The sequence below is a fragment of the Chroicocephalus ridibundus genome, chromosome 14 (assembly GCF_963924245.1).
Source record: "Chroicocephalus ridibundus chromosome 14, bChrRid1.1, whole genome shotgun sequence".
Classification (NCBI taxonomy): Eukaryota; Metazoa; Chordata; class Aves; order Charadriiformes; family Laridae; genus Chroicocephalus; species Chroicocephalus ridibundus.
In genome coordinates this window covers 8426367-8453415 of record NC_086297.1, presented here as the reverse complement: position 1 = coordinate 8453415, position 27049 = coordinate 8426367, and the positions used below count along the sequence as shown (strand labels likewise).

The following is a 27049-nucleotide window of genomic DNA, read 5'->3' as shown; positions in this document are numbered from 1 at the left end:
CGCAGAGGGGATTCATGTCAAATCTCTTTCTCAGAGTTAATATATGAAAGCTACTAGAGCCTTCAAGTATTGCAGAGCTACAGGCATCATTTCCATTTGGTCCCTGATCACTGAAAAATAACAAGGTTAAGACTTCACTAGTGGCACCTTCCAACCCGGCATAGTTTTCACAAGCCTGACTGCTGAAAGGCTGTACGGGAGCATCTCTGAATTTACTTTTGCAGTCAGTCTCTCACTACTTGCACAGTCAGCCTGGAAACATTAGTTACGCTGAAAATTCTCTCTACCATCACAGAAATACAAAACTTGGGCAAAAAAAAAAAAAGCAGCTTCCTGTGTTCATTCTTTTTCTCTAGTCATTTTGTCCCATCTGTATTACACAATGATCTCTAAGAATGGCTAGATTAAGTTAAAAAAACCCCAAACAAACAAAACCAACAGTACTGTATTTTATTCCTCTCATACACTCAGCAAGTTGATTTTCTGGCTGCTATCTACTTTGCAGCCGAGATCTCACAAGACCAACTGTCCAGGGGCCTAAAGCCAGACGGCCTTGCTCCAAGAGACCCACTGACAGGCGTTGAGGGATGCCGTGGTGGTTCAGAGCCAAGTTGGAAGAGGACTGAAAGACAAGACGACAAGCAGGAGGCAGAGTCCTTTCCCCTGATCTGGAGACTAGCAAAGAGCAGCCTCTGAAGAGCACAAACTGCTATGAGCAAAGACAAAGCATTAAAAAAACAAATCAGAAAAAAAAAATGACATTTAACTGGGCTACTAACATCAGTCACAATTTCTGTGTTTCTAAGAGCAATTCTACACATTGCCTCACCATTCTATTCCTATTCCTGTATGCGTTCAGGAAAAGGTTTTCCATTTTTTCTACTTCCCCAAGACAAATGCTTCTCCGAGCCCTGGGCAAGACAACGCCACCTGCAAGAGCCTGACTGATATGAACCCAATTTGGTGCTTCAGTTTTCATGTATCATAACCAGTTAAAGAAGAAGAGCAAGCTGAAGGGGGGGGGTGTACACGCATAAGGAAAGCGCCACATTTTGGCTTAAGATTTCACCTGCTGAGGTGAAATATAGACAATCTTTTCAGTCGTAGAGTGTTTCCATTCAGTTACATAAACACCAGTCTCTGCTCAGGTTTCATGGAAAATAAAAACAACCAAACACAATCCTCACAGTGTGGAACAGAGATTAAAGGAAGGAAGCAAAAACAATATGAATCTGAGACTGATGAATTCAAGTTTGGAAAGGCTTGCCCAGAACAGCTTTATTTAATGGAAAGAATGGACTGACGTACAACAATGCTTGCTAAATCCTTCCTGAAACAAGATCCATAAATCCAGTACAAAGCTCACATCAAATGTAACAGTTGGCATTAACTGTCGCCAAAAGGTACAAATTCACCAACAATTTCTCATAGAAGCAGTTGCATATGTTAGCGCAGGTGTACTCCAACTACAAGAAATGGTTGAACAGGGAGGCAGAAAAGATAAAAAAACCCTCAAACTGATTGCTTTAAATACGACGCAAATTCTAAGTATCGGAGAACTTGATGCTAGATTTGCCTCCGCTCAATTGTGTTCCCAGATTTTACAGCCAACTTAGCCCTACACCTTCATTTTTCCATTAACTTCCAATTAGTATCAAAAAAATTAGCTAGGAAGCTTCCTCAGTACCCCTCAACAACATTTTCTCTTTTTTCAGAGAATGCTCTTGCATTGCAGAACTTCTTCTGTCCCACAACTATTTCACCTGGTTGCTTGCACATAACGAAATTTAATGCCAATTTGAACTGACAGCCACAAAACGTATAGACCAGTCACGCTGCTGTCATACTTAGCGGCTTAGTTTGAAGATATTAATGCTGAGAATTTTTCAGTGCGGTCCTTCCACTAGCAGCCAGCGGACCTGCTGCTGCAATAGCTGTTACAGTGGATTCCTCTCATCTGAGCAAGCACCAGCAAGAAGGTTTTGTAATTTTTTCCTCCTCTACAATTCAGACTATCTCCTGGGGTCTCAACACATCAACAGTCTCATTTGGCTGAGTACGATGGAAAGAAACGCTGTAACTTAGCACGAATTGTTAGAAGAGTTGTCTAAGCTGATGGTGAAGATGGCTTTGCCAGAGCAAGTGGGTGAAACGTTTATATGCAGGCAGCAAGAGAAAGACCTCACCAAACCCTGGCTCACGTGTGCTTTTTTTGGGCTTATTTTTCTTGTCTTTTTTGTTTGCTTGCTTTTTTTCTTGTCTTTTTTCAAAGGAACATAGTAGCAATTATGTTCTTGCTTTTCTACAAGCTCAGTCAGTGATCATACAGAAGTGCTCATTGGAAGAGAACACCAGAAACTTCTCATTTAATATTAAAAGTGCATGACAAGAACTATTTCATTTCTTGCTCACCAGATCTGCCTGATGTTGGTGTGCTCCCAGGCTGAGGGCAGCAAACAGAGTGCGTGTCAAGAGCCTGGGGAAGAGAAAGCAAGGGACCAGAAGTACAGCGCTTTTACTCCTCCTCCCCCCCTTTTTTCTTGTATTGTGAGAGAGGAGAATCCCAAGAGAAAGCCTGAAACAACCCCATTTCCTACAGCCATATCCTGTTTGCCAGCTCTGATACCTAGCTCCAGGCAAAGTGCCCAGCACAGGATAAGAAATTTAACTAAGAAAAAACTGTAGGGACCATGATCTAGGTACTAAGAGAAGCACAACAGCTCAGAAATAAGCCATGTATAGAAAAAAAATGATGCATCCAATCTTCAGTGACACTTACATACGGTCTGTACAAACCTACCTATTTTGAGATACTATTATCACAGACAAAAAGGGAAGGAAGAACAAGTCAGGAAAGAGTCAACTCCCGAGACATTCCTTAAGCATCTTATAAAGCAAAGAACACGGGTAGCTGACACTGTCTTTCACTTTTTAAGCCAACTTAAGTCTAAAAATCCACCTTCACTTTCAATGTCATTGAAAAAACACTGAAAAACCCCAACCAAGATCTGGCAAAACATTTCAGTGAGAAAATGCTTTAGAAGGGAAGCATTCATAGCATAAAAGCCTTTAAATAGCTTCTTTGAAACTTGATTCCGTTCACCCAACATATGCTATCTCAATATTTGACAAAGATTATTGTTAGAAGTAGTTTCCAGCCAAGGAACTGTGTGCCAGAACTCGCACTTTCCAAGTGGAGGTACAGTTAATAATGTCTGCCATACGACAACAGCACCCTGGTCCCAAAGCTACCCGCTTCGGTTGGCTGCTTCCTCTTTCCGTCTCCACCTGTGCTGCTAGGGGACCTCCAAGTTTAACATTTGCAGATCACCCCGTGCACGTGCTTTACAAGACCACAGAGTAACAACCTCTCCACAGCGCAGACACCAACCAGGGCGCAGTGGTGTAAATGTGCAAAACAGCTTGCATGGAAGACTGCACAGCCCATGGGAGCACACCAGCAGTTAACAGCTTCCACACCTTGAGCGCAGCCAGCGGCACAGCTCCCAGCAGTCTCCACCTGAAGCCATCATGGTCTGCAGAGCCCATAAATTCCACTTTCAAGTCACTTTTGCTTCCTACAGGGAAACAGGAACTCACAGGTGAAATATCAGCAGCATGTGACAGGGCTTGAGGTGTCAAGCTACTTCGATGATTTTATTTTTTTACAGATTGTTGTGGTGCACGATGAAGTAGAAGGTGAAGCTGGGCTGTGAGAAATCTTAAGCCTCACAGCAGCAAAGGAAAGGTTCATGAGAACTGACAAACTTAACTTCTTGCAAAAGATTTCTTCCCTAGTATTGAAAATTCTTCATGGTTTGGAGTAGAGGCAGGGCGTAAAAGCAAGTATCCTCACTGGGATATGTGCTCCTCCATGGATGGATCCCACAGAGTTTTTGCAGATTTTGGTCCTTCTGTGTGTGCTCAGAATGGGGAAGCTGGAAGAAGCTATTTTCAGATATTTGTTGGTATTTGAGGCAATCCTCCATCTGTGCTGACTGCTCAGACTCTCACTGACAAGCACCAACATGCAAGTTCAGACCAGCCTATTTCAGTACAGCAGACAGAAATAATTGCAACAACAGAACTGGACTTGAAGAACTTAGACCTTTATCAGGTGAAATATGCAAGGGGAAGCAGCTCCAGAAAGGACTTTTCTTCAAGTTTAAAGACAAACAGAAAAAGGCTGGCTCTTCCTTCGGAGAAAGGCGAGCCACACCTGTGGCAATAATCCGTGGTATTTAGCACTGCAGGGAGTGAAGAGTCTGCCGCAGCATGTATGCCTGGCGGGGAGGAAGGAACAAGCATGTCCATGGACATGTCTCATCTTCCAAACAGCTCAAGAGCTGGATCGCAGCCAGCAGCTCTCAAGTAGGTAAGCCAGCTTCAGAGCCCAACAATGCTGTGATCTATCACCCTCTCAGGTAGACAGAGCTGGAGACACAGAAATATGTGGGGCAAGGGACAGAATAATCACAGATGCTGAATACTATTGTTTCCTGCATGCAAAACTGTTTAACTGCCGCTGATATTCTCCGGCAATAACTAAGGTCAGCCACCTAGTTAAAAAATGGGAACCAGGTATTAACTGTTTTCATGTCTGAGCCCTCACTGTAATAGTGCAGAGGACAGCATTAGAAGCCGAGTTAACTCTGCTCCCCCTAAAGGCTCACGGAATGCTGACTGCTGAACCGCCAAATTCCTGGTTCCCTTGACAGAGTCCTGGAAAACAGCATGCCAAACCTAACAGAGGGAAAACTACGTCGAGTTGGAAGCGCAGACAGCATTTTACACAATTCTATTAAAAGTAAGCTAGAATACAGAAAAAGAAGAATCTGAGACTGCGGTGCTTATCACTGGCACCTTCAGGCGGTGCTCGCAGGCAAAGGAATGAGTGGGAAACAAACAACTAGAGACCTAACCTTAACCCTAGCCCTGGAAATTGCACACTTCATGGTTTGAAAGTGTTTACAAAAGTGTACGCAGGACAGTCATGCATAACACAAGGTCGTTTTTAAAATACAGCTGCTCTTTTGCCATCAGAAGCCAATACTAACCCAGATAGCATCAAAAAGCCAGGGAGGAGGGACAGAAAAAAAAAAAAAAACCAACCCCAAACCATAATGATTTTTTTTTTTTTTTTTGCTTCTGATGAGACATTGGGAGCACCTTCCTACAACACTTACAAACCAGTCATACCCTACCAGATACAGCCACTGCAAGAGGACTAATACACAGCTACTCCAGCCACCGCAGAGTGCACTGGTTTGGGGTAAAACAGCAGTTTTAATACATTTTCTTCAGTTATATGACTTCTAACATATTTAAGTAGCAATTTTAAGACTACCTTTCAACAACTGAAAGCATCAAGGGCTCGTATTTCCTAAACAACATTCATAATTTGCCACCGCCAAAATAAAAGATTCAAATTCTTTTCTAAAGCTGATTAATGCCAGCTCCTTTTATACAGTTTGCTGTGGAACACCTAAACTGAACAGCAGTGCTTTAATGATACAACTTTTCCCAAATACAATTTTTCTCCTTCTTCAGAGCAGAACAGTTATACTTGAGGTGAAAGTTACTGAGTAGGTTCAGGCATCTTTTGAGAAGCTGGCTTAATGAATGTATCTTGAATTCAGAAAAATTAATATGCCTTATCAAAATAAGAATTAATTACAGGGATTACTGCACACACACACATCTTTACTTGTTCTGAGCACTTACCACTTTTACTTTAAATCAATATAATTTTGGCATTTAAACAAACAGGTTAATGGGCAGGCAAGATAAAAAACAGCACTGAAAATCAAAAGCCTCTAAGTATTAGCACATACCTCCACATCATAATACAGTAACACTACTTTACAGGTATGCTGGATCAATAAAAGCTAAACATAATAAAGAGCTGATGACTATCAAGAGGTGGTACTTAGACATGCTCAGAAACACAGTACTCCTCCGAAAATTTGACACCCTTCTGCTAGATCCCAGTTTGGCTGCCTCTCCATACAATGCCACACGGATGCAGAGGGGACCCTTAAAACAAAACCAGAAAAGGAACACATGGAAGTAGCCACCTGCTTGGAGAAAACTGTTACCATGCGTCAGGCATTCACTTGCCAAGGGAGTGGCAGTGTTTATCCACTTTCCTACACCGGCTAGTCCTGACACCACAATCAAGGCTCGAGAGTTAATGATTTCCCCCTGTGAAAACTCCAGTGAGCCAAGCTGCAGGGCTGGGCTCTGTCCTTGATAAGCGCTTGCAACCTGTTATTCATCCAGCCCTACAACGTGAAGTACAGAACCCCTCAGGTGAGACCTGGACCACAAGGTCGATATTTCATTTCAGGTTCATTTTCCTTCTTCCAGCAGAGCTGGTCCATTTAGTGAGCTCTGAAGGCTTGTATCTTGTTACTGCACCAAGGCTGTAACCATAGCCAGCTGCTGGCAAGAGCCCAAGCGACTTGCACTCACTGCACAGCCCGTTAACCCTCGTCACTCCAAACCAATACCAGCAGAACACCAAATTTCACACCCATTTCCACAACACCCTTTGTTTTATATCCACAGCTCCGTTATCTGAGGAAAAGACATAACCTGTCCGCGCTGTGGGATTCCATCTTTAACACCACACCTCTGCCAACAGCTTCTGTTGACCACTTCTTTTCCCTTCTAAGTAGAAGGCTTTGTTTCTGAAGTGCTTTTAAAGACAGTTGCTTGTTTACAATTGGCGACTGCTCACTTAAAACCTGGGACCCCTGAAGTGATTTCAGTCTCTAACAAATATGTCCTGCTCCAGAGCCTGAGCACATCCTCCCAGAGCAAAATTGAAAGAACAATTATTTTTACCTAGATTTGAATCTCCTATTTTCCATGAGTCCCTGAAGTGCTTCAAAATGCAGTTACAGGATGAAAGGTATCTGACTTTGCTACTTAAAGAGGAGGATTCTGCTTTCTGCTGCAAGCACACAGTGTTTGAGACTCGTTCACAGGTGCTCGGTAACAGAAAATCCTACAGGCCAGAAGTCTGATCTAGAAGAACACTTTCAGATGACTGACCAAGATCAACAAGGGTATATACTACCTGGAATCAAGACAAAAAACTGAGACAAATATAAACAACATAGGGTGAGGTAGGAAAACATCTCCCTGTTGGGGCTGTTTGAGGCAGGCTCCAAATTCCACTCTCCCCACCATCACTTTACCAGACGATTTTCTCATCATTCCCCACTTTCACTCTCCTCAGCCTATGCCCACAACTGACACCAACTGAACCTTATGGAGGTTTTGTGTCTGGGCTGGTGCAGAATGAGGCCAAATCACAGGACGCACCAGCAACAAGGGAACTCCTTCTCCACACAAACTGGCTCAAGTGTCCTCGTCAATTATTCAAGACATAATCCCAAAGTAGTTCATTCACTATATGTCCAAAGAGGCAAACACTAAAAGAATGCTGAATGTATAATTACAGTCTTTTCAAGCCCTGAATAACTGATGAATTGCAATGGTTTTACCTCATTCATGCATTTTAAAGGATTTACCTTCTGTGCACAGTCAGATTCAGACCCTGGAAAAGCCCAAGCCATATATAAAGAGCCCATGATATCTTTCTAAACATGTTTCCAGGTCTGTGATGTCTTACAATGAAATTGATACAGCAAGAACAACTACAGCACTCAGATGGGACAAAACAAAGTAAAGTTATTGAAAAGCATTAGCAAGTTATAATCAAATACCTCACTTTTTGCCGCACTTTGGATTTACAGTAACTACTACTCTTACTCACTAGTTGTTTGTCATAGATATTGCAAGCTCAAAGCCGTGAGGAGGAACGAGGAGAACACTGCCACTTGGTGGAAAAGGGAGATAGGAAAGACTTGCAACTGCTCCAAGTGGAACTACTTTTAACGACTTTACAATGATGGTCCATCTCCCCCCAGTCCCCAGTGAATTTCTTAACAGCATGGCTAGCGCAACTCCACCAGTGCCCCACAGAATGCTGTACAGCAACACGCCTGCCCCATTACCAGCACAGCACTGGGCTGCCTCACAGCATGCTGCGTAGCAAAGGTGTGCTCCTGCCTCTCCCCCATGTGCCAGCTGGCTATTCAGCTAGAATTGAAAAAAAAAAACCCAAAAGGCCAGAGAAGGCAACTCCCTTTTTCACTTACGTGCCATGTTAGGATGGCAGCAATTAAAAAAAATAACAAAATGTAAAGTTTAACTTTAATTTACATTTTCAGTTCTTGCAGAGTTCCTACTGCAAAGTGTACCCAAGGTACCAAATGCTTTTAATACATTCACTGTTTCTTTGCTTCCACACTGAAGCTGAAACACTGCTCCGTGGCAGTGTGTAGCTCTTCTTCAGAAGGGCAAAAATGCATCTAGACAGTAGCACACAGAATCCACTGAAATCAAGAAGCTTTTTACGGAAGCCAACGCGAAATGAAATGTCAGCAACATATTAAAACAGTAGCCACACAATTAAGTGGTAAGATTTCGGTAATGTATCATTTCTCAGACAAGAGATACTATAACCCAATTTTGTTCTTTCTCTCTTTGCCAAATCTTTTCTCCATTCCCCTGACGTCCTAGAGCCCTTTTAGTGGAGACAGAAATCCACGTAGCTGCAACAGGGCCCTGGTGATGTACACCAGAATTCTCTTTTAAGGAAACCCCATCTATTCTTCTTTCACAGTACACACTTGAATCCAGCAGTTTTTACAATATCTTGCTAGCCTGCTTAGCAGCCACAACGGCAAAAATCTAGAAGTAGAAAAAGAATAAAAGTGAGAGATTACCTTTTCCTCTCTTCCAAAAAAAAAGTGTAACTTATTTTTATTGCAACAAAGAAAGGAGGCAACACATTCCACTCCCAAGTGCCTCCTACCTGTATGCCAAAGGCATTAATGATATTTCACACACTGATGCAAGAGACTTTACCAGCTGCTGTACAGCTGCCAAGATTTTCAACTGTGTATCACTATAAATCCATTAAAATATTGCGGAAACTGGAAGAAGGTGCTGCTATAAAACTAATTTAAGCAGAATAGGTAAACACATTCATTTGCCTTCATCTTGTCCTATCAATGCCCTACACTAATTCAGATGCTCTACAGAATTTCAGTTTGTAGCACAGTCCTCTGGTTTCCTTAACAGAGCTTAGAGACTGTCTGCATCCTTGAGGAAGCTACTGGATAAAATAAAGGCCCTTGCAACTGTCATTCACTTGGTATCCCACAAGACTGCTTATACTGCATGGGACATTGAATTGCATAAAAATTTGAGCACAATTCTCTATGAAGTTTCAAACGGATTCGGTCTTTTGTCTGCCTTCCAGATTTTAGCCTGATGTATGTTTCTGTGTGCTGTTAAAACACCTACTGTTCACCAGAAACAAGATGTAATCGAAAGATAAAGATGACTTCAACTATTTATGATAGCTGTCATCTGGGGATATTATTTCACTTTTTAAATTTTAAGTACAACTTTTACAAAACTGCTTCATTCAGAGGGACAGAAAGAGCTGGAGACAACTGAATCAATTTTGACACATTTCAGGACATCTAGGAGCATAGTATCATTTATTCGTTAAGTTGTTCTAAACAAAGAAAGTATTCCAACGAACGCTGGCCATAAGAGAATTCATACTGAATACCACACTCCCAGATCACTGCAAAATAGGTGAGATGCTGTCGGAAAACCTACCTCAAATCTAATGCATAAGATGGATAAATTCACGAACGCACATCTTGATTGTTACTCAGCCCATAGCCTAACTGGTTAACTACCTTTGGCCAAAGCCAGAACTAAAGTCAAAAAAACACGTTACAGCTACAAAAAGGAAAGTATGAAACTAGCTACGGAAGGTCACAAACACACACCAAGCCATGCTGTTAAGACTTATTCCTCTTGTACTGAACTTCCCCCCCCACCACCATCATACCACACTTTCAAATACCTTTAGGTCACCAGCCTCAGGTTTTTCAGTCTCTGAATCGTCATCTTCCTACAAGACAAGAATTTACAGGATTAAGCTTAAAGAGCAGGCTTGGCAAGTAACTGCACTTACAGCAAAGGGCTTGCATTCAGCAGCCCAGCAGTAGTCCAAGACCCTTTCCAGAGAAGGCACTTTTGCCCCACCCACTCATGACCACAAAACAAGTCCTACAGTCACGGAAAGGAGTGGTTGGTTGGCTTTGGGTTTGCTTATTTTTAGGCAAAAGCATCACTCAGTAGCAGACATCCCCCGCAAAACTCATGCAGCTCCTGAGTGCTCAGAACTAGACAATAAGAAGCAACAGAACTGGGGGGAAAAAAGCATTTGTCATTTGATAATTCTGTCCCTTCCAGGTGGCAGGTGGGCTTTTTGCATTTGCCCTCATTTAAGCAGTACTCACAGAAAAAGCAGCATTTGCAAGACCCGTTATACTCCCAAGCAAACATCAGCAATACACAGAGGACACACAGCTGGCCTGCCATCCAAACATGCAGGCTTGGTGAGGGTCTGGCATAGCACCAAGTTCCAAGGATCCGGTGATGCCAGCAGACATTGCAACTTTCCTACTTGTGTAATGCTCTCATAGTCTCGTTTGCAGATGACGCGAACTTGCACAGAGGGGAACCACTGACACATTTCCCTGGTTTAGGTAACAGACTCCATTCGGTTCTTATTTCTACCCAGAAATAAATCAAAGAAATAGGCAAATCTCTGCCCTGTGAGAGCTTAAAATGCTGAACTTTGCCTCTTGTAAAATCCTACACCATAAGAGAAGCAAGCTCCAGCTTTGGTCCCAACTGATAGGTAAGTGTACTATTCCACTTCGCTATGGGCTACTTCATTGGGATCGGAGAGTTACCTATGTTTCTAGACATGAATACATACTCTGTGTTCAAAACAAGTTTGAGGAGCAGAAAGTGTTTTTCATGCTCACACAACTCAGCAGAATGGTTTTTCCTCCAAACTCCAACACAAATTTCAACTTTGGCCCCAAAACAAGAACTTGGTGTTTCAGCTTCAAAAAGAAAAACAAAAAAGTGAGATGATTACGTGCAACTGAAAGGAAGAGTTTACAACGAAATGCCCACCTCAGAGTATTAGCACACAAGCAAGTTCTGGCAAGGCAGCCTAGAGATTGACCGCACAATAACGTCAGTAAGTTTTAATTGCCTGAATTAACATGCCTATCCCACAGAAGTGAGACATCAAACTCCTTCACTTCAGATACTCTCCAGCTTACCTTTCTGAAAGATTCACATATGCCAATAATTCAGTCTTAACTGTCAAAGTTTAACAACAGTAAGTTCACAACTAGAAAAGAACCATAGTACCAAGTAACTTGGTGTTTATCCCAAGTGAGATTCCTCTCCCCTCCCAGTCCCACCTATACTGTAAAGATAAAAGTCACTTTCAACAACGCAACAATGGGTTGAATTGTTCGTGTTATAGACAGGCAACTGAAACAGCTCCCAAAACCTCCTAACCTAGCAGGGGACATCACTGAAACAACATCAATAAACAAAGAACAAACAAAGAATTACTGAGAACTGTCTTTGGAAAAAACAGAGGCTTTTCAGTTACTGTTAAGGTAGATAATATAAGCATAGAGTTTTTTTAAATAAAAGGCCAGGACAACCTTAGTCCAACTCACACTGCTTTCTAAAACCAGCTCATAACTAATACAAGCTACTACAACAAGTAATATCAAGGAAGCTCTCAATTCTGGCCAAAGAATATTTAATGCAAAAAACCCAAGCATAGCTCTCCTGCAACAGCACTGGAGAGAAGGCACCCTGTGTAACCTGCACGCATCTGGGCAGTAACCGCAAGATCTACTGGCTGGCACCAGAGTGACTTGATCAATTGCCATTATTTAAACAGCAGCTTGTACCTCCCAGATGATGGACAGCCATAACCTGCACTGAAGGTTGTGTATGCAAAAAAGGCTACTCCATTTACATGCCTATTTGTCAATGTAACTAAACGCAGCTGGTCCCAAGAACCATCTGTATCACACCTACTACTTTCATTAAACTAAAGAGATCTCATTGAAAGAGGGTCTAGAAGTTTTGGATATAAAGAGAAGAATCACTAAAGAAGCTTCATTACACCAGATACCAGGGGCAGACACTGAAGGCTATTGCTTGCACCTTCTTCAGTTAGCAACAGAAGAAAACCAAAAGCAAGAACAACAGACTGACAAATTTGTTGCCTGCTACTTAGGAAAACAGATGGCAGGAAACAGTGAGCATCTCATAAGAGACTGATCTAATGCACACAGAGTAGATTTCAATGAGGAAAGGTTACAGTAACATAGCTCTGGTTTTTTGGCTACACAATAGAGGAAAGAACTGGAACAGGGACAAGATAACACATTCTTAATGTGGTGGTAAGCAAAAGGTTGATGAGAAAGAAAGTAGACAAGAACCTTCCTTCCCACCCCAACTTGTTTTGCTCCTACAGACACATGTCAGAACTATATATCCTTTTGTGTGTTATAGCTGCACTCACAGGTAGGGAGCTACGTGCCCTGTCTCACGATACATGAGTTATCGTGGTATTTAGGTGATGTTACACGTGTGCCATGCACCTACTACAAGCAAAAGCCACTCACGTCTAGACAGGACGCCACTATATCAAGGTAACCTCATGTAGTGAACGTGTTGAGTTATACACAAAACAATAATTTAAAACGTCACAGACCTTTATTCTTTTTAATCCTCCAGCTGACCATGCAACAGTGTGTTGCTCTTACAAGGTTTTCATATACGTCAACTATGCTTAAAGAATAATTTTCCTTTAGCATGGCTGTTGACCTGTACCAGCCTTTTTCCCATTAAGAGTGAAATGGCATCAACACAGTAACAAGCAACAGGAGCTGCACCAAGCTGCCGATAGGTTTCGAGGTGAATGCTTTCTACTTGAAAACAAAGTGAATAAAAGTATTTGGAAAATGCTGAGATCCACACCAGGAGTCAGATATTCTGGGTTCCAGTATGGGCTGCCACTCAGGGCCTTTCTTTGGAGAGAGAAAAGCCTCTGCAACGCGTGAAAGGGACCAGGACAAGCTCTTGGAGCAGAGAGGTACTTACTGACTGCCTGCTGTTCTCATCATCCTCCTCTTCATACCCTTCCTCATCCCCATCCACGCGGCTGAAGTCGTCATCCCCGTAACCAACCGAGACCAGGCCTCCTTTCTCGCCTGAAGAGGAAGGGGAAAAGAAAACCATGAGGAAAGGGGAGGCGGCATCGAGCGGGGCCTTCCCCTCCCAGAGCGGGGGGCCGGGCCTTCCCCTCCCCGCCGTCTTCCCCGATCCCCTCACCCGTAGCCGCTCCCCCATCGCTTCCCGCCGTCCCGGCCTCGCTGTCCGACTCCGGGTCCGAATCCTCGGCGTAAACCGCCAAAGAGGAGAGAACGCTCCGCTTCGCCGCCGCCATCTTCCGCCTCCGCCGCGGCGAACTTCCGGCGCGCGGAGATGACGCTAGCAGCGCAGTCGCCATAGCAACACCGCCCCCTCGTTTCGCCTTAAGCGGGCTCCCGTCAAACCGGGACTGCTCCGGCGAGAGGAGAAAACCAGCGAGGCGGAGCCAGGCTTCTATGGGGAGGGAGAGGAGAGATAAAAGGTGCGCCGTCTGTTTATAGAAGTGGGGGCTGGTCCTTTAAGACCTGCTTCTGACGTCATCGCGCGGCGCCGCGACAGCACCTGCCGGACCCTGATCAAGAGTGAGGGGGGGGTCGGGGCGAGGAGGGGTACGGCTGTGGCGGGTGGGACGGGATGGGACGTGGGGTGGCGGGGGGATACAGCCTGGGGAGGGGGTGAGATACACCCCGCCTCATCCCCCGGGGTGCGGGGGGGGCAGCGAGGCCCCCTCGCCGCTATGGCCCCCTCAGCTGTGCCCGGCCTGTGCCCCATGGGTGAGGCCTCAGTGGGGGTCTGTCCTAGAATAAACGATACTGGGGTGCCCTCCGGTGAGGGGGCCTGGATAGCATCCTTGGGGGAGGGGGGGGGTGTCCTAAAAAAAGGGGGACCCTGGCAGGGCAACCACGGGGGAGGTCGTGTAGGTGGCAATGAGGTGGGGCCACAGGAGGGTGGCGGTTGGGCTGTAGCATCGGTTCCTGTCCCTGTTCACAGCTTCTCTAAGATGAGTGGTGAGGCTCCCCCAGGCCTGGAAGGCAGGGTCCGGAGAACACTGCGGAAAGTCTTCGGGTTTGAGTCCTTCAAGACCTCCCTACAGGAAAGTGCCACCATGACTGTGGCAAGAGGTGAGGCTCAGCGTCGGAGAGATGTGAAACATGTCTGGTTTTCCGTCTTCCCATGAGGTGGTACTTCAGGAGTTGGTATCACGCCTGTTTTGAGGAGATGCATCACCTGGACTGGGCAGGACCACCCGTCCCTCCAAGCCTTCCTAGGCCTCCTCTGCTCTGAGGTCATTCCAGTGGCACAGGAGCGTAAGAATGTGCTGCGCACAAGGTCTCTGAGCACGGCTTTGCCCTGACTCTTCTCCTTTGCGTTTGTTTTGTAACCCCACTATTGCATCAACCAGAAAATAGGAAACAAAGTACAGTCTTGCTGGTATCTCCACTGGAGGCATCTGCCAGGAAGTTTATGGTCGTATGAGATCAAAACTGTTGACATTTATACATTTTCAGAGTCCTTGTTGTAGATGATGTTAGACAGAGATGATACCAGTAGAAGACTTGATTTCCTGGCATAATTTATATCTGTTCTCTGAATCATGTGGCCGCTATCAGAAACACGATTGTGCTGGTGTTAACGTATCCACCATCATACCGCTGTTGGTTGGACAGGCAGATCACATACGCAAGGTGCCAACCGCCAGCTCCCCTGGCAGCTCTCACAATGCAAAGCAGAACAGCGTCAAACTCAGCACTCAGGACATAGTTACCATTTTTAGCTATCACCAGCAGCTGTGCAGACGTGCTATTGACAACAGACTGTCCAAAAGCGGTGTTCTGTCAGCAGGGTGACTCTGCCTATTAACGTTACGTGCACTGGGATCTCCCTGACTTGGAGCGGACACTGCTTAGCACAGTAAAGTTATTGACTGCGTGATACTATCTGTGTGGTTGAGATTTCCAACCCTTATTTCTTATGTGGTACCTTTTTGGGATAAGCTTTAAGAGGATGTGGTAAAAGATCTCTCATGGGGCTGGTAATTTGGTTACTGGAGGTTTGTAAGATGAAAGCAAGCAGCTTGTCTGCAAGAGAATTAGCATGAATAACTTGTTTAACATCTCTTTGTCTTGGTTTCTGTGTATTTTTTGGTACTTTTGTAAGGCTGTTTCTAAATGTTTACAAAGCAATCAGAGATTCTTTGAAGGAAACCATTGCAGGCACGCAAAGTATTGCTGTGCTTTTAGAACCTAAAATGAAGTGTCTTTTGTTGGTATGCCACACAGTATGTGCACACATATGCTGTTTGTCACAGATTACAAGCCATTGTGCCCACCGCTCCAGACAGGGCCCTGGGAACTCTCCACCACTCAGTAGCCTTGAGCTTTCTTCTGTTGTCTTTGCAGGCGAGAAGGATGTCTTTGTATGCATGCCCACAGGAGCAGGGAAATCCTTGTGCTACCAGCTTCCTGCAGTTCTGGCAGTGGGCATCACCATTGTCATTTCACCTCTGATTGCACTGATTCAGGTAACGGTCTCCTGTTAGCTCTGGAAAAGCAGTCAGTGAAGGGGGTTGGGAGACGCTGAAGGCACAACTGCTTCTTGTCTTTCTGTCCGCGGATCTCTGCTGTTCTCATCTTGATGTCTTGGTGTGTTTTTCTTAACCTGATGATAGGTGAAGAGACTGCAACTTAGCTGCAGAGCAGAGTAACTCTGGTATAATACTATGCAGTTTTCTAAAAGGAGGTTTTTCTTTAATAATAACCAAGTGGTTTTTGTAACTGAGCCATTCTCCATTTTCTCCAGTTGTCTTTTACCTCCGGTGTGCTATACAGAAGCAGCAGAGTACCTCAAATGGACCAAACTGGATCTTTGCCCCAAAGAAAACTGCTATTTTACTTATAGAGTAGTAACTCCAGGAATGATGAAGTTGCCTAGTTGCCGTTGAAGGCATAATTTGTTCTGCATCAAAATGTCTTTTTGTTGCGGTCAGTCTTTCTGTCACAGGAAGAAGCTGGTTTAGCAGAGCTGCTCCTTGAGCACTTTCATCCGTGACACCTTTTTGTTCTGTATTTTGCCTTTTCTACTGTTTCAACACCTGTTGGGAGAAACACTTCCCTGTACGAGCAGCTGTAGCATTGCTTAGGCTTCTGTAAAGTATCTGATTAGCATTGCACAATATCTGGTGGTGTAGGCTGCTGTTTTGAGTTTCGGTTTTTGTGGATTTTTTTTAAAAAACTCCTTTACAGTCTCAATGAAATACACATTTAGAATTAAGAGCAGGCTTGGTGATATATCTCAGAAAGGTGCCATAAATAGTGAATTGGTTTCACGTGCGAGGATTTCTGATTAAGCTCCAGCAGAGGCAATATTTTATCAGTGAAATGAAGGTTAAAAAAGAATACCATCGGTAAAATTTGCAGATGAAGCAGAATGTGTCAGAGCGACAAACAGGTTGACATGGGCTCAATACGTCTTAGGGAAGAGAGCTGGAGTGAACCTTCTGAGGTGTTCTCATCAAGCCCTGAGATGGGGTGGCTGTGCCTGAAATGATCGTGATGTATTTCAGCGTAGCCAAACTTCAAGAGCTTAGTCTGGGTGGTTTATTACAGGGAAGGCTGAGAGCTGACTTTATGAATGGAGAACAGTGGATATTAAATCAGTCACTGAAAACGGTTATGGAGTGAAATATAAGATCCATTTTTCAGGACTATTGATATCTTCTGAAATGTTATGTGCTAGTCAAGTGCAAGTGAGCAGCCCAGTGTAAGGATAGGGAAGTGGTTTTTTTTGCGCAGGGTTCATCTGGATGTATCTGGCTGTGATGCCATGGGTTTTTTTTCTCAGTTTTCATGGCATGATTCTCATCCAGACTTTGTTCTGTTGCAGTGGTGATTTGCATGATTCTTGTATTTTGTCCTATCTCAGCTGTGTTTAAAACATCCTTCAGCTATTTTGGAATGAAACTCCTCTGTTATTGAAGGGTGGTGGTATTCATTTTCTGTCTGTGACAACTTGATAGTGTAAATCCTGAGACGCGTTGGTGGCTTGTTTCAGCTCACTGTGGCTATGATGAGTTATTTTGCATGGATCCTGCTGGTGTTCCCTAGCAGCAAAAAGACTGTCTTAAAGTGAACGGATGCACAAAAATGCAGTTGGATGTTACAGCTGGACAGATATGCTCACAGCTGAAGATAAAGGTACCTAGAGTTGAAGTTATAAATACCCGGAGTGTAGGTGTATGTTGTCCTGAGACTCAATCCTGGAGGTGGAAGCTGGGGCCTCACCTGGATCTCCCTAGTAGTCTTTCTTGGTGATGATGAATCTTTATATCCATTTGCTTTTAATTTAATTTTAATTTTATATTTGCTGTAGGACCAAGTGGATCACTTGCTGGCTCTGAAGATCAAAGCCTGCTCTCTGAACTCCAAGCTTTCTGCCCAGGAAAAGAAGACCATCCTGGCTGACTTAGCAAGTGAGAAGCCCCAAGTAAAGCTCCTGTACATCACCCCAGAGATGGCAGCTGCCTCTTCCTTCCAACCTACGCTGAATTCTCTGGTGTCCCGAAACCTCTTGTCCTACCTGATAATCGATGAAGCGCACTGCGTCTCTCAGTGGGGACACGATTTCCGACCTGACTACCTACGGCTGGGCACCTTGCGCACTCGCATACCCAATACACCATGTGTTGCCTTGACTGCCACTGCCACCAAGCAGGTCCAGGAGGACATTGTGGCAGCGCTTAAGCTAAAGCAGCCACTTTCCACATTTAAGACTCCTTGCTTCAGATCTAACTTGTTCTATGATGTGCAGTTCAAAGAGCTCTTGACTGATCCATATGCCAACTTGAAGGATTTCTGTTTGAAGGCGCTTGAAGTGAAGAACACCACTGGGGTAGGTTTTACATTTGGGGAAGAAGGCTAAACTGAACAAAATCTACCTGAATGGCCACTGACCTTCCAGTGGTTGGTATGGCCCCAACAGGCCTGTGGCAGGGAAGGTCCCTGGACGGAAAGTCCTCACAAATATTTTTTTAGTTCCTTTAAAAGTGCTCACATGTATTTTTTAGTTCCTCTAAAATAAGTAGAATGTGAAGGCTGCGTTCCTTTCAGGGATATCCTCAGAATGGGGTTGGTCTAAAAGAAAATGGATTATGAATATGCGACTAGCGTTTCCATCTTGGTTTGTCATGTCCCAGGTGCTCTTTGTATTTTTGATGGTGTTCCGCTCCTCTAGTGTGGCAAGGGTGAACAGAAGCATTCGAAGTGCTGAATTGGATTTCCTGCTCTAGCACTAATTCCCAAAGTAACTCTCAGCAACTCAGTTGTAGCCTCTGCACCTGAGTTTATTTGTAAGGCGGAGGGAGACTGTTTCTTGCCTTGTGCCCACTGGGAGAGGATTGGGAGAGCATATTTTGTCGATGTTAGGCCCTGTAAGGAAACTCTTTTTATGTCTGATTTACCTTTGTGCTGCAACAGTATCTTTCAGTTGTAGAAGAGATGAGCTTTAGGCATCCCTCCTGTCTCTGCCGTACTAATGACTGCAGCTTTGTTGATTGGCTTCAGACAGTGTCACGGACTTTCTCTCCTGTTTGCCCAGGTGTACTCTGGTTGTGGCATCGTGTACTGCAGGATGAGGGATGTGTGTGACCAGCTGGCTATTGAATTGAGCTACCGAGGAGTGAAAGCCAAGGCGTATCACGCAGGTATTGGAAGCTGCATCTGCATCTCTCAGTAGCTGGTAGAACTGAGCTGTACCACCTTTAAGGCCTGGGTTGGGGCTACCTCGAAAATAGGTTTCTAAGCATGGTCTGCATCACATGTCAGGTCTGTGAGATAAGTGCAGGGCCTCCAACAGAATGGCAGAACCCTTCACTCCAGAACTGTTGGTTTTGTTGGATCTTGCATGGCCTAAATATAACAACTGCTTTTATCCCCGGAGGGATCTGAATTTTTCTCTTTGGAATAGAAACAGCTGCTGCTGACTTCAGCTTGATCGCAGGCCAGTTCAAACACGGGCAGAGAGGAGTGTGTACATCAGTCAGTTTTAGTGAGGGGGTTGGCTTGCCATGGGGGAATGGAGGAGGAAGAAAATCCTCTTGTTTCTTTTCTTTTTTTTTTGTTGTTTCCTTCCTTCTTTTTCCCTTCCCAGGACTCAAGGCAGCTGACAGGACTTCAGTCCAGAATGAATGGATGGAGGAGAAGATTCCTGTTATTGTTGCAACCATCAGTTTTGGAATGGGAGTAGACAAAGCAAATGTCAGGTGTGTGAGGCTGAATGTTGTGCACCACCAGAGACTGAAACCTGAGCAGTGAGAAGGGAAAGCCTCAGTCTTTCTGTTACCTGATACATCTGACACAAATGCCTGATGAATACTTGCTAAAAACCCCAAAAAAGAGCTGGAGGTTCTTTATCTTAGAAGCAGCAAAATCAAACCTGGAAGGATTTTGTAAAGAAATTAAAAGCCAGGCACCAGAGCTCCTCTTTGCCATTGATCTTCAAAACCAAGAAAATTGGAGGAACGCTTGTTTTTTGCCACACCCTCCAGGATTTCAAAATGAGCCATCTTGATGCAATCACAGCTGTCCCTTTCATTTCTCTCAGTCCAATAGTTGCTGTTAAAAAAGCAGTGGGAAGAAAATCTGCACCTAAAATAATTCATACACCCTCTACTAAAATAGTCAGAGCCAGCTTTTTTGAGAGGTCTCCTTTTGCAATGCAATGGGGAAAAAAATAGCAGTTCACAAATGGCAATAGCCATATAAAAAATACAGTTCTAGTCCACGGACAGAAACTTTGCACATGTTTTCAATTGCTGTTTCTCTGTGACTTTTAACTGTCACCATACTTGCTCTGTGTTGCTAGAATTCCTGCACCACAATATAGCCGTGCTGAGTTAGTATTGTGAGCTGTGATCACTTAGTAGAGGGATAACTCGGGTGCAGCTCACACAACACCCTACACAGACCTGATCTTTACTTTCAAATCCACATAAAGCAATTGCTCTGAACGCCGCGGGAGAGCAGCAGCACATCATTGAGACAATCACGTCAGTTCACAACTGTGCTGTCCTTCTGTCTGTGTCACTGTGCTGACAGATATCTGTATCCCATAGCAATGGCAGAGTATTTCACTGCTTGATGCACGTTACCCAACAGAGAAATGAGAAGTCTCCTAGGGTGGCAGGAGGAATCAATGACTCATTGAAACCACGCTGCCCTGGTCAGTACAGTGGTCACTAAAAAAAACCGAGTAACTGGAATGCATAGGTCTGATCAACAGTGAAGTGTAGTTGAAACATGCGTGAATTCTGGTTAGTTTCCAAGGAATGAAGTTAAAATGACTCTTTACAGGATTTTTTTAATAGTTTAAAGGACATTGTACCGAAGCTCAGGCAACAAGGCACTGCTACTTAACCTTGGCTCTATGCTGGCAGAGTTCTGAGTATTCATGTGTATGTTATCAAGTAAGATCAGGTCTAACAACTTCTAGAGGTGACTTTTCTGGACAAAAGGGAAAACAGAGGTGTTGTCTCTTTTTCTAATGGAATCTGCGCCTCTCTCTTTCCTGCCAGTTCAGTTTTGCTTGAGATTATTTATCAATTTCTTCACTAAGTTTCCTGATGGGGAATAAATGTGTAGGTCTCTGATGCTTCCTGCTTGGCCTGTTCCTGTAGTGTTTGTGTTTGAAGAAATATGTTTGCTTGCTTTGGTCATTTAATATTTTGCCACACCCATATGCATCATACCTGCCTCTGGGACATGCTGGTTTTGAGGCAGACTGGTATTTAAAACATTGTCAGCGTTACTGTACTGTAAAATCCTCCCAACACAGGGATAAGCTGAATTGCTGAATATTCAGGTACAAGCAGGCTTAAAGCAGTCTTGCAGTGGTGTGTTGAAAACCTTCCTTCAGAGATTACATACAGTTTAGTAATGATTCATAGTCACATTTGCTGTCTGGGAAGGATGCCCTCATCTACAAGTGAGCTTGGTGACACAGAATTTCTGATGCAGACTTTGTTAGCAAAAAAAGTGTCTTTTTAAAATTGAATATTTCAAATTCTGTTCTGTAATGTTCAAATTGTGTTCCACAAAATAAATAGGACTTTTTTATTAAGGCTGTATTTTATGGTAAAATCTCCCAAACTCCTTAAGTCAATGCCCTTATTCTCACTCTTCATAGCTGTGCAATTGTATGCACATTTGGGATACTCGTGTGCCCATTCAGCTATTTGGGATATTCAGGTGCATTTGTTTTCCTATAGCTCTGCTGCTTTCCTTGCGTCTCATGTGTTAAGAGGACTTAAATTTCTCTGTGAAAAGTCCCTTGCTCTGCTAAATCCTTTGTCTTTTATGCTTTTGCTGCCCTATTTTTTATTGTTGATGTCCACAAATGACACAATCATCTACGCAGTGATCTAAGAAACCTGCAGCCTTATGTTTCCTGTTGTCTTATCACATGCAGATTCGTTGCCCATTGGAATATTGCTAAATCAATGGCTGGATATTACCAAGAATCTGGCAGAGCTGGTAGAGATGGGAAGCCATCCTGCTGCCGCCTCTATTACTCAAGGAATGACCGGGATCAAGTCAGCTTCCTGATTAAGAAGGAGCTCTCTAACATCCAAGTAAGATCTACAGAATAGTATCCACCTGCCTAGATATGCTGCCTTTGCTCTGATCTGGTTTGCCTCTTGCCTGCGGTGACCTCTGAGTATGCAAAGATGAAATGAGGTTTTTTGGGTCTAGAGCTGTCTGTGGACCTGTTTCAAGGGACAGCAGAAGGGAGTGAAGCAGGAAGGGAAAGGGCTGCTAGACCCAGCTCCAACTCTAAAATAGAGAGGCGTGGGTGAGCAGAAGTGTGGAGCAGAGACAGGGTGGTGTGTGTAGCTGTTTGCCATATTGATCAGAAGGGTTGGATTTGGCCATTGCAAGAATTACTTTATCTGTTTATATTTAAATTGAAAACTATAGTTATTGTCCCCATCTACTTTCAGGAAAAAAAAGGCACCTTAAAAGAATCTGACAAAGCTGTGATGACAGCTTTTGATGCCATTGTGAACTTCTGCGAAGAGCTGGGGTGAGTGCACTTCTTTCAAACACTGTTTAATGTTGGGGAAAGCATACACTACCCCTTCTGAGGCACTGTTATGGCTCAGTTCTTGCATGTCCAGGAAAAAGAAAATACTGAATGAATTGTCTGATGTTTTGTTGTCTGGACTGAGGAAGGTGTCCCTGCGACATCTCTCTCTCACTCCCACCTCTGAGTTAAGTGAGATGTTTGTTGGTCTTGGAGCCTGCCGAGTGACATGTGATGTTAAAGCGTAACTCCTCTAGCTACGAATTTTACTGCGTTCTGTCTTTGATGATGGGTTGACTTAGTAGCATTTGCTTTTTCATGATTCTTTCCACCTTCACTACATCATCTCTCTTCTAAGGAGACAAACGGCCAGCCTAATCAGCATGGGATGGAAGCACTTAGATTTAATGTTTCCCTAAATCTCAGGGGCTCCACTCTGCAAAGTACTAGGTATCCATGATTGTCATGGACCTTAGGAGGAGCTGATGGTGCTTAGAATGTTTCAGAAACAGGCTCAAATTATGGACATGCTCAGTCTAAATGCAGAATAGCAACCGCAACATGCATTGTTCAGGTTTAGTTCATGACTTGTAAGATGTAATTGTACTAACTGCTATTCTATGCTGGATAAGACATCAAAGCTATAATTTTGCCAGTAAGAGAGCAGTATGCAGTTCACTAACCGATGGTCAACAAGTTTCTTCCTTTCAAGTCTGCATTATGTTTCATTCTTCACACCTGCATCTAAGGCAACTTTTTCAGTGTGAATGTAACACATGCTTCTTTTCTGATGCCTTGGTGAGCATGTTCTCTCCTTGTGACCACATTTAGTAAACAAATCCTGGTTTTATGGGGTTGCTCTGGGAAAGTCTTGCTTGTACTGAAGTACGGCACAGCACTGAGTCCTGGGGCACTTGAAGGAGCATTTCTTTGCCCAAAGTCAAGGTGATTCTGGGAAGTAGCTACTAGGAGGCCTCTTGCTATAGGAATTTGATCCACTTGGCTAAGCAGCTCTGCTCCTTCTGACCAGCTCACAGCAAGAGTGGCCGGATGGCTGTTTGTGTCTGGGTTTTGTATAATGAGAGGCAGTTGTATCTACCTGGTTAGATGCTAACCTCAGGAAACCTTGTCTTGATATCTATTTCTCCTTGATTCCTAAGCTGGTTATCAGTATACTTAGCCATGACAGTTATTTCTTGGAATGGACACTAGCGCCATAAGAACTGGACTGGGATCGCTGAACTAAGCTTGCACAAGCCAGAAGCAGCCACAGGTGGTGTCTCAGTGAGGGTATGAGTTAACCTCTATGTAACCATCTTGCAGCATCTCCCACTTCATGCATGCTGTAAAAAGCCTGACTGCTACCTGAAGTGAGGGCCTTCTCTAGCGTTGCACTGTAGCAGTGAGGCAATGACTGAGCGAGGACAGAGAGAAAACCTTCTCCTTTGCTCAGATGAATAGTAATGGAAATAGGATTTCACTGTGTACATAAAAGAGAGATTTCTGTAAGGGAATATCACTGACCTAATTAGAAGTCATGTCTCCCATAGTTTTTCTTCCCTCCCCCAGCTTGGTATGTTCTTCCTAGTGTATAACATCTCAGCTGCATCCCAGAGTCCCGTATTGCAGCGCCACTGACTGGCTTCCCTGCTTATAACTATATATAAGACTAAGATGCTATTTAATGGAATGCCATGTTGCATTTCTTTTTTGAATTAATACATTTCTATTCACTATCCCAACAGTGAAAACAAACCTGAAAATCTGACCCTGCAAGGTTCTAAATAAGAACAAGGTTCTTAATAAAGACAGACTTGGCAACCAAGTTTTTGCATAGTATATTTAGGCTACTGTCTGAGTATGGTATAAGCTGCTTTTAGAGAGTGGGTTTAGACAAAGATTTTTGCTGATCAAGAATTTCCTGTTGCCCATTTGCAAGATGGAAAAAAAAAAAAAAAACCAAAACATGTAACTGCAGCAGCAGAAGACATCTTGATCAGTTTTAGGTGGTGGTTGACCATTTGCCACCTCTAACCAGTGGTTTTGCTTGAAAGATGAAAACCAGGCAGAGATGAGTTGACTTTGGTATTTGGCTAGTGATGCAGTTCCTGAATTCAGATAGCCTTATGTATTGAGTTTGCTGTGGACTTGCAGAACAACTTGCTGCATTGCATTGCGGTGCAGTTGGTGCATTGCTCTTGATGCAGGAAAGTTGCATGGGAAGAAATAACCGCACCCAGCGAGAGAAGATGAGAAAGCTTTCTATGAACAACACAATCAGGTTGTGGCTGGGCTGATTCTTGCTGTAGGGCTCCAGGTACTGCGTCTCAGCTTCGTTGTTTATGCACCACTCTATCTGTGCCTTGGAGATGTGCAGCACCCAAAGATGGCAGCAAATAAAACGAGAGCAACAAAAACAAGACAGAAGATGCCAATCACCACTAGCCCTCCAAGAGCCCAGTCACTTGTTGTAATTAGTCTCTTTAGGTCTTCCAGAACTGAGGATGCCTCTTGCACTGATGACATGCTGGCTTCCAATATGCTGGAGGTAGACAAGAACAATATCAGATGTTGGTGGATCCTCTCTATGGTCTGAGCCACAATCCCAAAACCAGTATAGGCATGCATGCTGTCTGTGCCTGCAGGCATCCCTCTTCCAAAAGAGAGCATCACCCTTCACAAAAATGGGAGCATAAACCAGAAGAAAGATAGCTGAGGCCAGTTTCACAATCAGATCTAGAGAGATGTAAAGCGGAAAGCTTCTGGCTTTACAAGATTTTGGCAGTTGAGATTTATTTTCACCATAGTTTATCAGTATTTTTAATAATATAATATAGTGTCTCTCCCAGCATGTTCAGTATGAACCCTTCGTCTCTGTTAACTCTACAGCCTATACATGAAAGGCAAGTATTCAGTGAGAGAACTTGCTCGATATCATTGGAAAGATCCCCAAAAAGGAACTGGGCACTTAAACTCTGACACACACTGGAGATTAAACGAATGCTTCCTTTAAAACAAACAAAAAACCCCATCAACAATAAGCAAAGATCTCCATGTACAACCTGTTGCTCCCATAGGGCTTAGAATAGTCTAGTTCTGTAAAAAAGGTCTGCAGTTAACAGAGTTTGCTTTAGTAACACTTTCTGTTACTCTGCAATAGAAGCGTAAGTTTTCCTCCCATGAAGTACTTAGGTCCAGCAATTATTTAAACTGGCATCTCAGTGGGTTCTACACACTTACTCTTTTACTGATACTTTGCATAATGACTTGGCTATCAGCTTCCTAAAGAACATTCAGTATCTCTTTGCGAGCATCTTGTGGCTTTACTAAAGCTTCCTTGCTTCTCAAGGGAAAGGATGGATTATTTCTCATGCTCTCTCTCAAATACGACTGTGCAGATGTAATGCAGGAAGTTGTCTTCATTATTTTTGAAAATTTGTTTGACTTGCTGCCCCTTATGTCTGTATCCTTAATATTGTAAGGAATGGGATTAGCTGTATAAAGCGTGTTTCATCTCCAGCAAGTCACACTTGACTAGGAACACAAACTCACACTTGAGTTTGCTAAATTTTTTGTTTCTTTCTCAGCAGCCAAATATATTCAGTTCATGCTTTGTTTTCTGCAATTATGGGAGATCACCATGCCCAGTGTCTACCCAGGAGGCATACAGGACATGAAAGCTGTTCTGGATAGCTTCCGTTGCCTTTAAAAAGGAGGCAGCCTAGATACTAGTTCTGTAGACCCAAAGGCAGAAACCTTGCGTGACTGTACACCCTAGAAAGTTCCTGTCTCTTTTGCTAACCACAGTTAATCTTCTGAAACAGGAGAGCTATATGCAATTTTATAAATACCTGAAGCTGTTGTGTTTGTAGTAGGTGTCTCTTCTGGTGCCGCCTCTGTGCCCACTGAGACCTTGGCCTGTGACAAGAGACCCCCTCGCTGTACCTGGAGAGTTGTAGAGTTAGCATGGAAGTTGCCTGTTTGTACTGCAGTAAATGATTAACAGCTGATTTTCCTGCAAAGGTGTGGCTAATCTAATCAAAGGCTTTGAGGCTAGTCAGAAAGACCTAGTTCAGCTGTTGCTCAGACATTTCTTCCTCTCCATGGCTTTAGCCACTCGTGGACCTGTTCCAGTGCTTGTAAATGCCCACTACTTCGCCTGACTGGGGAAGGCTGCAGGTTGTGGTGTACAGAAGAGGGCTTTGTTTCCTGGATCCTGACTAGATCTGTATTGTAAGCTCCATTAGGAGATTGCCGTACCTAAAATGAGACTATGAACAAGACTGCCCTCTGGTCCAAACTTCATCGTGACACTTTAGGTGGATACGCTCATTACAGAGCCTTGCACTGCTATTAGCTGCAATAAAACTGACTCCCCGTTGCTTTCCTAACTGAAGAAGACCAGAGGGATGGTGCTGGAGCGAGACGGGAGGGGAGAAGGAGGAGACTGGTGTGTGAGACTCTGTGTGTAAAAGGAAAGTTGTTTTTCACAAGCCAAGCAAATCACTTTGAAACCAGAGGGATGATGTTACAGAATAGAAGCTATTCCATTAAGTTTTCAGTTCAACCACTTCTGATGGGGAGGCTGGCCTTGCCGTCTCTTTTAGGTTCCTCGGGGAAAGAAACTATTTCAACACTTGTATCATCAGGACTGGAGTAACTGTATTCCCTTGCTGTTCCTTCTAGGCTCACTCAGGCTTTCACAACACCTACAGAAGTTGCTGTGTTTGAAGCAATCTCACCTTAGTCTGTGCTCTTCTGAATCCCTCTCTGCTTTTTGAAACTGAGAGGATCCATCCCCATTAGTGCTCAGGGCATTCTAGGTCCCTTT

The 27049-nt window shown here is 43.8% G+C and overlaps 2 protein-coding genes across 9 annotated transcripts in view; one reads left to right on the top strand and one right to left on the bottom strand.

Moving 5' to 3' along the window:
- The window catches only part of SAP30BP (SAP30 binding protein), a 30506-nt gene extending 17024 nt beyond the window's left edge, over positions 1–13482 (bottom strand). Inside the window, exons 1-3 of one of the 2 annotated variants that reach the window (XM_063351968.1) lie at positions 13324–13482; positions 13093–13202; positions 9962–10009 (exon numbers count right to left, since the gene is read on the bottom strand). In XM_063351968.1, the coding sequence (XP_063208038.1) occupies positions 9962–10009; positions 13093–13202; positions 13324–13438 (273 nt within the window). In that variant the 5' untranslated portion in view covers positions 13439–13482. The remainder of the gene's footprint in view (positions 1–9961; positions 10010–13092; positions 13203–13323) is intronic. The other variant, XM_063351967.1, reaches the window with a different exon arrangement.
- A 38-nt stretch (positions 13483–13520) lies between these two features.
- The window catches only part of RECQL5 (RecQ like helicase 5), a 39817-nt gene continuing 26288 nt past the window's right edge, over positions 13521–27049 (top strand). For 5 of the 7 annotated variants that reach the window (XR_010073279.1, XM_063351962.1, XM_063351964.1 and 2 more), the window contains exons 1-8: positions 13521–13624; positions 14134–14264; positions 15543–15664; positions 17512–18030; positions 18736–18841; positions 19288–19399; positions 21604–21766; positions 22136–22218. Coding sequence is in view for 6 of the 7 variants with exons in the window: in XM_063351962.1 (XP_063208032.1) it covers positions 13599–13624; positions 14134–14264; positions 15543–15664; positions 17512–18030; positions 18736–18841; positions 19288–19399; positions 21604–21766; positions 22136–22218 (1262 nt within the window). In the remaining variant the exon portion in view is untranslated. Of the gene's footprint in view, positions 13752–14133; positions 14265–15542; positions 15665–17511; positions 18031–18735; positions 18842–19287; positions 19400–21603; positions 21767–22135; positions 22219–27049 lie in introns of all 7 variants that reach the window. The other 2 variants (XM_063351965.1, XM_063351966.1) reach the window with 2 other exon arrangements.